Source organism: Alexandromys fortis, unplaced genomic scaffold (assembly GCF_014885135.2).
Source record: "Alexandromys fortis isolate MF-2015 unplaced genomic scaffold, M_Fortis_MF-2015_v1.1 scaffold_0, whole genome shotgun sequence".
Lineage (NCBI taxonomy): Eukaryota > Metazoa > Chordata > Mammalia > Rodentia > Cricetidae > Alexandromys > Alexandromys fortis.
In genome coordinates this window covers 8,389,793-8,406,363 of record NW_026067949.1, presented here as the reverse complement: position 1 = coordinate 8,406,363, position 16,571 = coordinate 8,389,793, and the positions used below count along the sequence as shown (strand labels likewise).

Here is a 16,571-nt window from a genome sequence, read left to right as displayed (position 1 = left end):
GCTGCATGTTAATTTCACTATCCTTGGCAAGAAGGAGGAAGGCTACTTTCGGTTTCCATCTTTTAAAGGCAGCTTCTTCCCAGACTCCAAACTGAAAACAAGAGAGGATGCCGTGCATCTCCCCACCCTTCGAACCAAGAACACACATTAGAAAGCTCACAGTCATTGTAAACCGGGCTTCACTACCGTTCAGATTTGCATTTATTGTTACATACAAATTCTCTTCAATGTCTAGAATTTTTTGAGTTAAGAAACTTTCAGAATGTGATTTCAAAAAAAAAAAAAACCCAAAACAACAAACTATTTGCTCAATATTAGCGCGTGATGGAAATGAATTCATTAAAGCTTAAACGAAACTTTGGTTATTTTCTTTAAGATGCTAATTTTTAGCCCCAGGCAATAAAAAAAGAAAAACGTCAACTTTAAGGATTTTGTCACAATAGCATATACTTTATGAAACATTTTACCTTTCTTTCAGCCCACTCAATCATATATCATTCAAACAAATGACTCTTCTTTAGTGTTTTAAAGACTGAACATCAATATTCAGTTGTAGACAGAATAAAACGGATGGCTCAAACTTGCTTATGATTTTTTTTTCTTTTTCTGATGTTTTTGTTTGAATTAAAAATCTTACTGTTCATGTTAAGAAATTTACTTCCAATCTGGGAAGAAAGGATGCGGGGAGTGTGGAGGAGGGGAAATTGTGGTAGGGATGTCTTGTATGTTGTACCTTATGTCTTGTAGAGAAGAAAGCACTTTCAACAATACATAGAAAACTAATTGACTTTCTTGAAAGAAAGAACTGAGTACTTTCTGTCCTGTTTCCAACAAGTGGTTCTCACAATGGTACCTTGATGTTAGGGACATTATTTTTCCAGTAGAGAAAACGTATTTTAATGCTTCATTTGATAGAGAAGTTAAATGTTTGCCCTCTGTGAGTGCTCTGGGAACATGGACGTATAAGAGTTAGATTACTATTAAAATATCAACGCATCTTGTCCGTGTTTCAAGTCCAGAATTCACCAAGAGGCCTAATTCACACTTGAGGACTACTCTGAAGGAACTGTTTGAACATTTCATAAAACAGCTGTGGTGATTGCATCTGCTAGCTTACAGAGAGGTCTCTATAGATCCCTTATTTAGAAAGTATGTATGTAGGGAATATCTCATGAATGCTGCATCTCAGTTTTAAATAAGTCGCCAGGAAACACAATCATAGATAATATTACCTGATGTCTCATAAATAGTACAATGTAGGACAATATAAAAGCAAGTGCATTCTGGGAAAGCTAGAGTTCCACCACATTTATAAACCTTAGCTTTTCCCTAATACTGCCCAGGATTCCTGCTACTGCAATAGTTGAAAGCTTTTCCCGCTTATTAGGAAGCAATGCAGAAGTATAATTTCATTTTCCAGGAAGACATTTAAAGCCTCGTGATATAATATGGTTGCTGTGGTTCCAAGAAAACACTTAGATCCTTGAGCACTTTTGATTTTTAAAGATTAAATTCATTTAACAATTAAGTTAATAGCCTTTTTATTTCTAAGTGCCAAATATATATCTACACTACCATTCTCTAACCTCTTGAACAATTTATCAAAGCCATTTAAATTTGTACAGTGGCAAGAAGTGTTACCCTTGACGTGCTACAAAAGAGAAATTGTTTCCAGACAAATTGGCAAAATCTTTTAATGCTATCAAATTTGCCTAATGCAGTCTCCAGGTTAATCTGTAAAAGGGTGAGCTGTATGTTTGCCCATATCTTATTATCCTTAGCTGTCAATGTATAAATCAGTGCTGACACAGCTGCTTCTAAATCATGCATACAGTGCATAAAGGGGACTCTGGAGCATGCCAGAAAGCACTCTGGCGAATCCTGTTCTACAAGACTAAAAGACCCATCGCTTTCCTTATGGCAGAATTTGTACTATTGTTGGAAACTTAGGCACTTGAACTCCTTTTTGGTATTCCGTGTGGTTACATGTTGTTTGCGACAGTTTAAAATATATATGTAAACTCTATGGTAAAGATATTTGGAATGTTTGAGTTTCATAAAAGTAAAACATGAGTATATTTTTAAAGTTTTTTTGAATGTTACCAAATCTCAGGACACGCATTTCCTCAGGATGTAAATAATTCATGGAGCTGTGAGTAAGTTAAAGATAAGCAAACGCAAATTGTTGAATAATTTCTCCATCAGTTGTGAATTTTGACAGTTAAGTGAGTGGCTACAGAAAACGTTGTGCTTTCGTGATTGCTGTGCGGCAATCTCTGAGTGCAGAATTCCATCTGTCTACAGGGTTCAAAACAAACTGTCAAAATAGCCCAACTGCATAATTTATTTGGGGGTTTCTGGACTCTTCCTGCACTCTGGTTCTTTCACTGTGCATACATCCGTCTCAACGGCTTTAAGCCCTGGGTGCTTGTGCCTTCTGGAAACAAGAAAAGTGTCTGGTCTTGCATTTAGTTAAGTCTGAGTTTCCTTAGGTGGGATTTCTAATTGCAACCTGGAATTGTTATGAATTAAGGAAAGGATGCAGACACTTTTTATTAATTCTCTAAAATTCCAATTAATTATTCAGCCATAATTTTATTCTTTAAAGAATTTAAATGAAAAAGACATTAGGAGAGCAGAATTTTTTTCTGATGCTTCTGTTGTACATGAAAATCACCACAAGGAGATTTTATTATTTATTTGAAGAAAGAAACCTATTATAGTTAGATTTCTGAACTCTTTAGTCAACATGGATTAGCATGGGTGTCTTTGTCTTGTCTTAGTAATTTCTGTTTTGTAATTTACACTTGGCTTCTTTTCCGGTGGGCTTCTAGTCACTCCACCACTGTCCATATCTGTGGATTGGTTTTCCAAGCACTGCACGATTTCATGCAAATAGAGAGGTCAAAAGGAATCATCACCTTCGTCCTCATCCTGTTAGGCATTAAGTCCTATGCTCAGCAGTGGGTGGACAAGAATCCACTGATACTAGAAAGTCCAGGCTCCCTGTATTGATGGCGCCTAGCTTGGTTGGCTATAGTCTCAGGCCAACAGACTCGGACACTGAGCAGCATACTCTGTGACTCACACACAGAATATATGAAGCTTCCCTGGTTTTATTTCACAGTAAAGTCTCTGAGTGTAATTAATGGAAACAATATATAACCTTCTAACATTAATCTAAAACCAGTATAATAAGGACAAAAGGATAAATATAATAGAGCTGGAGATAAAGTTTTCTTAAAATATTTCCTATATCCTTGCTTTATTTAAAATTTAGATGCTGTACTGTATTTTAATTTTATATGCAAAGCTTATTTCACAGTGTTAAATTTAGATGATTGAATCTCTAAACATAGCAAACATATTTTTCTTCAACATCCAAGAAATAATATCCAGTTGCTAATTGGCTTTCTTTCATAAAAATTAGAATGTTTAAAATAGACTTAATTGTGAATATCACAGAGCATTAAAATCTATAATATTGTGTGATCCAAACAAGAGGTTACCAATTTCTCAATGAAGTTCATATGACAATGACCCACTTTTGCTATATTTAGTTTCAGGAGCTAGAAATGGTGTGTTATTTATATTGTTGCTGTAAAATAAAGGACTCTATAAAGCTTTAGATAATTTAAAACAAATAAAAATGGCCAGAGTCAATAAAAGTATTTTACAATCTAAAGAAACCTGATTTATTTAAAAAAAAACACAGTAAATTTGGGGAACAAAAGCTAGGAAAATCTTTTAATGTGGTTATAGTATCTTTTCCTAAGGGTAAAATTAAAGTCTATATTAAATTGTAAATAGCCAAATCTCATGCCAACTGTTATTCAAACAACATTTTGTAATTGAAACAATAACACATAAAAAGAAAAGATAGCACAAGTTGGCTAAATCAATAAATATCACATATATTAATTTAAACAACCACATTATCTCGTGCATCAGCAAGAGCCAGGTTTTGGGGTACTTCATGCTAAAGTGAGAAACTATCCAAAGAATTTCAAGAATTTACATTCATCTTAGTTTTAATTATTTTACAGGCAATGCTTTATATATCTTCTCAGTAACAAGAAACTTTGAATTTCACTAGAATACTTTATGTTACAAATGTGTATGCACTTGCTGTTTGAGGGAATGAAAAGAGCCTGCAGAAGTAAAAGAAGTATTTTTAATAGAAAATAGAGAAAACACAACTAGAATGATATTTGTGTCCTGGAATTTCTAGAAAAATTAACCAAACCTGTCTGACACTAAGACTGAGTATAATAAATACTCACACTTACACTGAATGTTACATATTCATTGATATACAATCTAATTTTCCTTCACAGTAAATTGAGAAGGTAAATATTGCCAACACCTCTACTGCACAGATGAAATAATAAGACTCAAAAGTCTGAAAACTTGTCTACAGTAAACTGCAAATATTATGTTTATCTTTGATTGTAATTGAGAATGATGTATTCCCCAAAGTTCCCACACAGTATCCAAGACCCGAGGAAGCAAATTCACAATGCTTTTTTGCTTCAGGTGAATTTTTATATAAATGTATAGGCACAAGTCAAAGAAGTAATGTAAAATTCTATAAAGGCTGTGATTCCTTTAGGTAGAGGTATTTAAATTAGTGTAGAAAAAAACTTAGATCTCTTTAAATGTCTGTGATGTGGCCCAGCACTCGAAATGTTTCCTAGCATGCATTAAGACCTGGATTCAGTTTCCAGCCCTATATAATATCCAAGTTGTCATGTCACATACATATACACACACACAAACACATAGATAGGTAGATAGGTAGATAGGTAGGTAGGTAGATATATAGATATAGATAGATAGATAGATAGATAGATAGATAGATAGATAGATACATACATACATACATACATACATACATACATAGAAACATAAACGGACAGAAAGGTAGGTAGATAGATATTCATAGATGATAAACAGTGACAGAGTACACCGAGTTAGAGAGAAATGAAAATTTTACCTACAGAAGAAAGAACAGCTCCATGAAAAAACAGTCTGACTAGAGGCACTGTTGGCTTTCAGGCATCTCTACTGGCCTGGCCTTGGGGTAAATGCTCTCAGCTATGGCCACTAAGAGCCCCTCCTGTGCACATTCACTATGTTCCCTTTTAAGGGGCCTGCCCACCTCCCATCTGTTTTTCTCTTTATGTGTCTGTCTGTCTCTCTCTCTGTCTGCCTGTCTCTCTATCGGTCTGTCTGTCTTTCTCTCTCTCTTCCTCACCTCTTTTCTCTTCTGTCCCCAGAGGCCAGTTTCCCATCTCCCCATTTTCACATTCACTCCCCCCCCCCTCAGATCCCCTCCACCTGAGCTCGGTTTCAAGGCTTCTTCCTCTTCCGTGCCACTTTTTCTAAATTACAACAGGCACTATAATGTTAAAGGATTGCTTTCAGGACCCAGAGTATTTGGGTCTGAGCATCAAGCTTCTGTGCTGAAGTAATAGTTCAAACCAGGAAATCTTTGTCACAGGCAGAAAATCATAACTAATCAGAATGTGTACAAAGACCAGATATTACAAGATAGCAAAACCTCTGCATCATGAAAAAATATCTAGTAATCTAGTATCTCTGTTAGAATTATCCAATAAGACTGTAACCTGGATGTGAAAAATCAATTAGGATGCTGTTGTAATAGTTCATAGATATCAAAGTGTGCTGACCCACACTGGAGACATAGAAATCTGAAGGTCAGTTCTGTTTCATTGATCAAAAAGGCAACAACACTATTCTTATGAGCTTTTGTTTTGTTGGTGTTCAAAATCAGTCATCTTTTCTTGTGTTTTGTTTGCTTTAGTTTGTTCTGTTTGGGATGCACTTTTGATAACTCATTACATATATTACATAGTCATGGAACAAAATCCAGTATAGAAGAAAAGTTCTTCGGGCACTATGAAGACCAAAATATACAAAATTGGAAAGAGTTTGATGATTGGTTACCTCATCACATTGTTGGGAAGGTCACAATTCTGACGCTTTGGGAGTTAGAGAAAAAGACAGATACCATGGACAGGACCATGGACAGTGCCCAAGTTCTAAGAGTGGCATCAACCCATCCTGTCCCCTGGTCACACCACTTTCTTTTTCATCAAAATAATTTGTATTTTGTGTGTGTCATTCAGTGCCACAGACTTGCTAAGAATGACTCTTATGGAATTCATTGCTTAGAATCATTTCCTTGAAGAACTATAACTATAGGTAGTTCTGAAGTTTCTACGATCTATTGAAATCCCTTGAGTTTTAATTTAATAACAAGGGGCCATGACCATAAATAAAGAAACTGTTTCAAAGTATTTCTAGCCTCGGGCCTAATTAAATCCACTAGGAGAGAATTGGATATGAACAGATAATTTTCATTTGATGGCTAAAGGTTTTTATTTTTAAGAAAAATTAGAAATACAGAAAACTTGGTAACTGACTAGAGAGGATATATGGAATCTCTTGCAATTAAGGTGATCAGAGTTCTTCCCTTTTGGGTTATATATTCGCTCTATTCTGTATGGCAAACTTTTGAGCATGTATCAGCATGATTATGTGAAGAATGGTGAAAAGACACCAGGAAAGAAGTTTAAACTAGATGAAGGCACAATCCATGAAATGTGTTAGGCTCTCTATGTGCTCCATGTAAGGTTGACTACACCCGCGTTTGATGTGTTGAAGTGGATTTATTGGAAAAATAAAATAAAGGAAAACAAAATGGCACATAAAAAAGAAACGTGATAGCAATACAGTAAACAGCACAATTCATAAATAATGCATGTGGATTTGTAACAACAGAGTAATTCTCTTTTCTGTTTGTCAAATTCTCTTATTGTCAATAAACCATGCGTTACAAATTGGACTATTTCCCCCCCCAAAATGTCATGATCATGCATATTTATTATCTAAATAATACCATGAAGTGCTTTAAGAAAATCATGCTGCATCATTCTGTAAACTATATACCTGTCTATAGATTAATGCACATTAAATTATATTAATGTTTTCTTCAGTGCCCATAAAAATCATGGTTTATTTTCATGCAAGGAAAGCTGTTATTTTGTCAACAAGGATTATTTTTTTCTTAGAAAGAGAGAGTAAAATTCATACCTGTGGGATAATTGGGACTGGAAAGACACACGCTAACAGGAAGAGGACATAGACAGGGAACTGTGTAGGATGAAGATCATAGACTACACCTTGAAGATGAACAGCAGAAGCAAAGAAGGAAGAAGCAGGTGTGTAGTTCCCTTTACACAGACCTAAAATAGTTCTTACAGGCATTCAGTTATGTTCAATATTTATCCCCATAGCCGTAAAGAGAGTAATCTAATATGTATAATAGTAAACTAATATGAGCTTTGTGATGTCACTGACTGCAACTTGTTTCGATCCTAAGCTTTTCTTTTGATACTTCTTTTGACTTAAGTTCCAGAGCAAATAGAATTGGGGCTAGCTTTTTCCATAAAATAAAATATGCTTAAGATATACCTGAAGACAAAGCACATGAAGTAAAAGGAAACAAATAAGTTGCAAAAATAAGGCCAGATTAGATTGGAATATTCTCTAAGAGGATAAGCGTTAGTGGAAATATCTAACCAGGTGCTTGAAAAAAATATAATGTTTGCTGTATGATTAAGGGGCAGCAAAGTTTCGCCACTTCAGCATTAATCTACTAATTACGCATACAAAGACTCTAATAAAAACTTCTGTAATCATTGGTTAGTTTTATGAAGATTCATCTTTTGGTGAAAGCAGGTTATTAATAGTTCACGGTTTGAGACTTTAATACCACAAATGGCGATTCCATAAACACTGCTGCTGGAAGCTGTTGGAAATGCAATTATTTTGTTGATATTGTATTACAATTTTGTTTTCATAATATTTGAGTGTCTAAAATGTCAAGAAAAAAAGAAATCGATAGAAGCTGTGGCTGGCATAGGGGCGCGTGCAGTATAGAAAGAGGTTACACAACAAAATACGAAAAGTATTTTAATCCAGCTATGAAATAAAGCGAGATAGCAAAAAAGTTACTGCTAGTTCTCCCCTGAGATGCTTAAGACCAAGATGAATGTTCATCTGTCTGAAATAGTTTAAGTGGGGCTTGCCTGGGGGAAGGGAAATAAAATGTAGTAATTTGCAACATTTCCACAGCATCAATTTTATATTGTCAGGATGCCGCCTAGAGCATGGTTAGCCAGACCTCAAGAGTAAACCAAGTGCTGTCACCAGAAATCCTGTAGGAATGGAAACTGCTTCACATTAGGCTCAGAAGTGGCAGTTCTGGAAAATTTGCTAGACTAGGGCAGGGTAGGATGGCAGATAGCTCTCCAGGAAGCTGGGTCTTGGCACTGCTCTGCACAGATGCCTGCTGCTCTACCTCTTTTCTCTCTTTTAACCTGTGAATAATTGTGCAGCTATGATTGTAACACCATGAAAGACAACCAACTTAGGACTAAACACACAGGCACATAGGATCTCACAGGTAATTGTCCCATTTTTACCTAGAGAGTACTGGGAGCCCATGGGACAGTGGTGGCTTGAGTGGTGGTGTGATGAAGCCCCATTAACAAATCTCACTTAGCCTTACTGGAGCACAGTAAAGGTGACAAAACACTGTTCTCTGTCCTAAGGAGTACTAAAGTCGCCATCAATGGTCTGATGCTGATTCATGGATGGCTGGGACTAGCAGTTTAATAATACTGCAAGTTAACTTTTATACTTAGAAATTAGGAGATTTGCTGCCTTTGGATAAAAGGGGGGGGGGAAACCCTAAACTTTATACTCTGCCCCATGAAATGAGAATGATTTTTGAAAATACGGTTTGAAATATTTTTGAACCCTGAAGTCTCTTCTAGCTATTTGAGCTGATCAAACACGCTTTCCTTTTGCATTAGTTCATGGAAGATGGTGAGAATAGGAGTCGTTTTCTTCTTGTTATTTTAGCGTTACTATTGAGGTCTACACCATCCCTTATGCTTCCTTTCTTCCACAGAAACATGCACGTCCAAAGCTGACTCTGTGAGGAAGCTGTCAGCCAGCACCTCCCACGTCTCATCACTGCTTCACTTAAAAAGAGTCACAGTCCATTTCTTACGCACAGAAAACAGACCGAAACTCCATTGCATTTTGATTTTGATAGCATGTTCTTCCTCAATTTGCTCCTATCTACTGTTCACCCACGCATGAGATAATAGCTTAAATTTCCCCCTATATTCGTTTATTCTAACAATTTTTCATAATACTATGAAGTTGTTCCTCCCTGAATCCCTATAGCATGCAATCTCTAATTTATAAATCTTGTTTTTGTTGTATGTTCATTTAATGTTTGTATTTTTTTTTCATTTTGAAGTTCTGCATCTGACTTACAGGAATCATATGCACGTTTAAATAATCTTTTAATTAAATTCTAATACTGAAATATATCTCATCTTCTACTAGTCCGTCCCCTCTGTAGGCAATTTATTCACGGATAACTTTAGGAGTTACTCACTGGATAATTGTATCATGAAAGATAACACTACAGTTTCCTAGCATCTTAGTGGTTTAAAGTTCTTTTGCACCTCATTTGCCTAATAACCACAACAAACCCAAGTAACTAGTAGTCAGTTTGTGAAATTAAGTATTAAAGGACAAGAGGGGTTGGATGATTGTTCATGTGCATGAATCCGAATTACAGGAAAAGTGTCTCAGTCTGTTATCCTAACTTCACGGTACAGTCTATGTAAGTCTGTGAACTTGAGAAAATTCAGTAGTGTATGCGGGGGAATCTTTAAAACGCCCATTTCACATGGTAGCCAGCTTACTTTCTCACTTTCCACTTAATCTCTGGACTTGCTTTTCAGTTAAATGAAGAAAACATGTTTTTAAAAAAAAATCCCCTGGGATGGGTCAGCAGTCCTAAATGTAGACTTCCTCATAGGAACATACAGTTGGTGACTTGAATTCTTTGAATACCTGAAGAATAGTTAAATGCAGTTGTACTAAGTGCTTAATGGCAGCCCCACTGTGAGGTTGCAAGTAACATACTGCAGGGTGGCCAGTTGTAGCCACTGCAACTTGAGCGTACATCTATGAATTCTTAAGTAATATCATATCCACACATAATGCACTGAGACAGATTGGATCCCCCTGTGTTGGCGAGCCAACTTAAACGTTCTCAAAGTCCCAGCTAGTAAAGAGAGAAAGAAAGCAGGAAAAAACCTTTTTTTTTCTAAGTGCACATAAAAAATCACCACCGTCACAATGTTAATGGCTTTGTCTATTTATAACCATAAAGCTGTACTTTTCTGTTATTACTTGGGCACTCAGAAAGCACAGATACACGATAAAGAAAAACGCATTTCTACTGGGGAAATGTAAAGGCCAAAATCTGTGCCTTTATCAACACTTGTCTTCTTTGACAAAGGACAACATCTGTCTGACTTTCACTACTAAAGAAAAATGGAACTGAATTTCCCATGGGGAATTCTGAATATAAGTTAATTCTTGAAAAATTGCCTGCCCTGTTTATGACTAGCTAAGAAATATTGGCTTGTAAGAGTTAATCTTGGCACCCAAGGGCTCTTCACCCCCACATTCCAAGGTATTGCAATAGCTATGGAAAACATTTGACCCCTCAACATGTGAAGTAAACTTAAAAGTCATTTTAAAAGACTAACATGGTATTTTTGAAATTGATAAAGATGTATATTGACAATATTAGGTTTGCCACGGAGAGCTTATATCTCACAGGTAGCTGGAGAGCTGTAGGCACTTAAACACCAAGAAAGAAACTAGATTAAAGATTTATCAAGGAAAATAAAGAAATATGTTTTTTCTTTTCTTTTTTCTTCTTATTAAGGGTGGCTCTTCACACAGTCCTTCAAAGATAGGAGGGAAAAGATGTGAGAAAAATTCACACAAAGAAAAAGATGAATTTATCATTTTTACACTTCTTACATCTAAAAACTCCAGAAAGAGCTGAGGTTCTGAGCCATCTTTATCTTTATCTGAAAAATATTATCTATTTCCAAAAGAAAATAAACCTGTTTATATGTTGAATTTTAGTATACCCTGACAGAAACTGCAAAGGGAACAAGGGAGGACTCTAGAAATAAGGGATAAAAACAACACGTCATAATACCATTTCATACTTTGAAAATTATAAAACACTAATCAGAGTATTTTAAAATAAATTTTATAATGACTTGAGTTGCCAAACATCTGTACAAACAGACAAAAATTATGTTGGTTTTCGAAGATCTTACAAATAACAAGAAAATTACATCACTATTTAATTTTTCTGATAATTAAAAATGTAAACCTGATCTAAAACAGATTACAATTTATAAAGAACTGTAAATTAAGATGTGCATATATACTCACAGATTTTTAATGTCAACTGCCCCACGGAAAGCCTTCCTTGGAATTGCTTGAATTTGATTTTCACTGAGATCACTAAAAATAACAAAAGAAAGGGTGATAAGATTATGAAATCATATTTTATGCTTAGTATAATCAACATGATAAATAATGGAAAAACAAAATTATTCCACAAAAAAACAAATACCACCCCTTAAAAGGAAAACAACAGTCAAAAGCAAAGCAAGTACCTAAACACATAATTTGTAATTCTAATGCATGTTAAAGTTTGAATTAAGTATCTTTAATCTATATTCTATCATAAAATATGGTATTTTGATTTAAAGGTTAGCATAATTTTATAGAAAATATATGAACTATTTCATTAAAGAAAAGTAATAGATTTTTTCATAAATGAATTTTAGGAGACTCTGAAGCTTTAGAACTTAACGTCTGATCGAAATCACTGTTGTACTTAGCTTCCTGGAGAAGGATGACGGGACTCAGACCACATAACTAAGGATGGCTGTAGTCAGAGCACATACTAAGGATGGCTGTAGTCAGAGCACATACTAAGGATGGCTGTACTCAGAGCACATACTAAGGATGGCTGTAGTCAGAGCACATAATTAAGCTTACATAGCAATTTTAATCATATTAAAAATGGAACATGGCAGCTCTCATTAAACAATAAAATGAAGTTTCTGAATGAAATATTAATAGAAGCTTGATTTGAAGCCTCCCCAAATTTGTTATAATCATAAATTTAGTGTCTATTTTTACATTTTAATTTAATTAAGAAATACATTTCAATCTAGGAAAAAAGCTCTCTCTGTCTTAAAATAAAAGGTTTGGGAGAAAAAGAAAACACTCATCGTAAAAAGGATCATTATGTTCCCTTCCAAGAGTTCAGAGTCAATTCTAAGACAAATCTCACAGCTTAGACGGTATTAACAGCATTATCACATAAAGTACAAATACATACAATTAAAAGATACACCACTAGAAACAGAAAACTGCCTTCTGGGTTCTATTTTCATGGGTATACAGAAAGAAGTTGAAATATCAAGCAAACTATTAAAATACCAATGATGCTACTCAAATTCGGAGGTATCCCATTCTCACGAAGAAAGCTGAAGCTACTGACCAAAGATGCACAGCAGATGACGAACCCAGCTGTTTTCCACCATGTGGATGCACACTGAGCAGGTTGGTCCACACTCTCTCCCTCCAAGCTGCCTGTGAGCAGAGCTCATCACTCACATGCTTCTAGCCACACAAGAGAGAAGAGGACACGACTGGCTGATACTGAGATTTAGTGTGTGGTCCTGACCTCATTAGCGCCGACTTTTAAACAAAATGAGATTTGAGTTCATATCTCCATATGCTTAATGTTCAAGTGAAAACGGTTTGCTAAGCAATTTGTAAAGAGGTAAATGTTAGTTACTTGATGACAGAAGGCCTTCAGCAAAGGAAAAAAAAATGAAGACGAAGAAGAAAGACGGAGGAGAAGAAAAACAACCAAAAGCTCATATTATACTTCCAAGAGTAAATTTACTCGTTTGTGCTTATGTAGGAAGCATATCTAGGGCAATGCAGCTCATTACTGCTTTCAATAATTCCAGTACTTCCTTAAGAGCAGTAAAACTGCATTTCCTTAAAACGTGCTGACTTCTCCCGCTGGCCATTGATTAGGGATGACTTCTTTCCTTCCTTTCAAAATTACCTCAAGTTTGGAATGTTTAGCAATATATATTTTTAAAGTATTGATGGCAGAAGATTTGTTCAGAGGAGTCCATAGAACAAAGAGATTTCTGAGGAAGAAAAACCTGAAAATAGCATGGAATGAAGAGAAAAAAAAAAGGAATTCAAGCAAAAATGAACCTATCCTGCTTGCTGAAAATGATTGTTCTTACCCTGCCGTCCCTGACTGTTGCACTTCTTCAAATCAGTCTCCTTTCCACTTCTCAAACGAGAAATATTTCTGAGGCCATATACACAATGAAAATAATTAGTCCAGTTCTTGAGTTTTCTCTAGCCTCTGCACCCTTCTAATTTCTATAACTAGGGTCCCTTCCTCCCGTTAGTCTTGGTTCGGCTGGCGTTCCAGACTCTCAGCTACCTCCAGAGGGACAACAATGGTAGAGCTGCTTTAGATGGTTCAAATAAACATAACGGTGGCAGGCGGCACTTTAGGAGGGATATCACTCCTGAATTTTATTGATTACTTATGACAGATCCCTAGATCATAGAAAAGCTTCCTTTGGCTAGTAGTCACCAATCTTCCCTTTCCCTAAGCCTAAGAAAGACCAAGAGGCTCAGGATGGCTGAGTGTAGCTGTTCCCCTAAATAGATAGCTCCTGAGCATGGAATGGATTCTAAGCATGAGTGCCCAGTCCAATCTGTCAGGCAGCTTTAATTATAGATTCCAGGTCCCTTTTGAAGAATGGGGCCTGTTCACCTGGAAAGAAGGAACCTGACATAAGCAATAGTTGGTGCTTCAAAAAGAATGTATCATTCTGTGCTCTTTTCACCATGATCATCATATAAAAGAGTCATTATTATTTCAATTTTATAGGAGAGGAGCGTTTTGTAGGAGAGAAAGTATGAAAATACTATCAGTGCGACATGGCAAGACTAATTTTTAAACAGATAAGAAATGCAGATAAACATTAAGCCCAGAATTCTAACAATGCTTACTAAATTCACTTCGTTACACTCTTCTCGAATTTACGAACTCAGAGAAGGCTTCCTTAACCCATGCTGGGTTTTGTCTTATGTAATTTGTACAATGATGAAAATTAGGCTATATATTAATGACAGTTTCTAGTTCTTCCGTACGGTTTTCAGTCATGTTTATTTACTTACTCTCCACTAAATGTGAAGTTTCAGACAGTATGTTAGGTGAGGTTAAAGAACTGAGTGAAGTTATTGTCCTGTTTCTACAAAATTTAAAACCAAGTAAAGAAGATGTGATAAATAGCTAAATATAAAAGTACCATAGAGATGTTGGTTGCATGCATACTGACATTAGAAGCCAGCTATTTGACCTCACTGGTTCTGCTCTACCCCTTGAAGATCAATGAAGGCACAAGGAGGCATCCCTAACTGCAGTCTATTGCTCTATGAGCTGTGTAGAATAAGCACAATGACTCAGAACTACTGAGTGAGTGGGATGGAGCTACCCTGGGAGGAAATTTGTAATTATATCACCAGGCAATAGAGTGTAAAAATCTGGTTGAGAGCAGAGAAATGACTTGATTGGGCTTGATTTTTAGGAAGATTAATCTGGAAATTGAATTTCAAAGCAGTCAGAGCTAATGGGAAGAGAAGGGCCAGGTAGTGCCTCCAAGAGTCGGCTAGAGTCCAGCGCTGGAGGTATCTTTTAAAGGAGAACATTAGGCAGTACAATTTGAAGTTGGTTCCAGTTGGAAGGTATTTGATGTAAGGTAAGGTGACTATCATCTCAGCAGAATTTTCAATCACTTGAAGATTTTGAGCAGAAGGGACACAAAATGGTAAACCAAGACAAGCAAGTGTGCTACTGCTGTGCCAGGTTCTGGGAAGCTGAGACCAGACGATGAACCAGTTTGGAGATTACTGAAATCTCAGTCGTGAGGTACCATTTCTTAGGAATTTTTAAAATACTGAAATGCTTTTCTTTTAAATTGTATGTATATGAATGTTTTGCCTTCACCTATGCGTGTGCACCATATGCATGCTTGTTACTCATAGAGCAATTAAGAGGGGTAAGGGTCCACAAACAGGACTCACAGATGGTTGTGAGCTGCTGTGTGGTGCTGGGAACCAAGCTTGGGTCTTCCCTCTGCAAGACCAACCAGTGTTCCTTACCTCTGAGTCATCTCTTCAGCTTTGAAAATATTGAAATTCTTGAAAAAAAGAAAAGCTTGTTCATTTTCTTAAAAGCGTCAGGGAGGTTTTAAGGACTGCAAAGTCCGTTCCTAATAGAATCTAGTCTCCATAGAGAGGGGAGAGTCACATGATTGCAGCAGAAAGCACCGTGCATGCTTTCAATGTGCATACAAAAAAAAAAAAAAAAAAGCCCCTGCAGGGGGTACACCTGAGAAGGGACACACAAAACCACAGCAGAACCCTGGCTTTCACACTGAAACCTCATCCTTCTACTATGTGCAGTGCTTCCCCACACAACTGCAGTGCCTGCAGTCCAGCCTTCCCTCCTTCTCCACTGTCTCCCCTGACCACTGTTAGTGTATTCATGGATGGCCAGCCATCCTCATTTTTAAATGACTCAATCTCTTCTCCTTGTCTTGATTTATGAACACTTTTAAAGTACCCAACCCTATATAAACATTATATCAAAAATGAAATTATATCCAGCTACATTGTCCTGAAGTCTTATTCATCCCAGTTTAGGGGCACTATCCTTACACAGGCTCAGGCCTTTGGGGATCTTATATATCCCATGCCGAACTATTGCCAAACCTTCATCCAGCTCATAGTAGTTACAGAATTTGTTGTCTGCCTTTCTGTTATCTTGACCTCCAGTGGAATAGCCCATCTTAATAGCCTGCAAGTAAATCTCAGCTGCTACTTCTGCGTTCCTATGATTTCTGCTTCTTAGACTCTAACTCTCAAGTATCTTGATCCAATAGAAAGAGAAGCTCAAAACATCACAAAGATACACTACTCTCCCCAAAGAGATTATTTAACACATGCTTTTGACATCTATTTTCCCTCTCGCCTACTCCATTTCAGATATACTGGCCTCTTTGGGGTTTCCTGGCAATTCCCTATCACGATTTAGTTCAAAGCATTCCTGCTATGGCTCTATGTGTGTCTCAAAGCATGACACACAAATCTTGTCCTTCTTAATTCATCCTTTATCCTTTATTTGGGCTTTGCCTCTCTAGCAACTTGGAATTCCCAGTGAACATGATTCTAGTGAGCACACTAGTCACAGAGATCTCTTTTCTTCTAATTTCTAACACATATTTTGTTAATTCATAATTCATGCTAAATCAAGTGTCATGGAAGGATTTTATACTCTCCCAGTGACATTTGTGAGTCTACTGATACCTAAGTGTGAAAAAGTATATATCCTAGGATGTATTAAACAAGTAATAGTCAATACTAACATAAACATTATGTTAATGTTGCTTATGATTGTTTCTGGTTGTTTCTGGTTTATGGCTGTTCTCAGCTGGTCAACACTCTTTTGGTTTCGTTAATTCTACTTA

General features: G+C 36.4%; 1 protein-coding gene across 2 annotated transcripts in view; it reads right to left on the bottom strand.

Moving 5' to 3' along the window:
- The window catches only part of Slit2 (slit guidance ligand 2), a 330,345-nt gene that overhangs the window by 123,913 nt on the left and 189,861 nt on the right, over positions 1-16,571 (bottom strand). For both annotated transcript variants that reach the window (XM_050150144.1, XM_050150145.1), the window contains exon 5: positions 11,377-11,448. In XM_050150144.1, the coding sequence (XP_050006101.1) occupies positions 11,377-11,448 (72 nt within the window). The remainder of the gene's footprint in view (positions 1-11,376; positions 11,449-16,571) is intronic.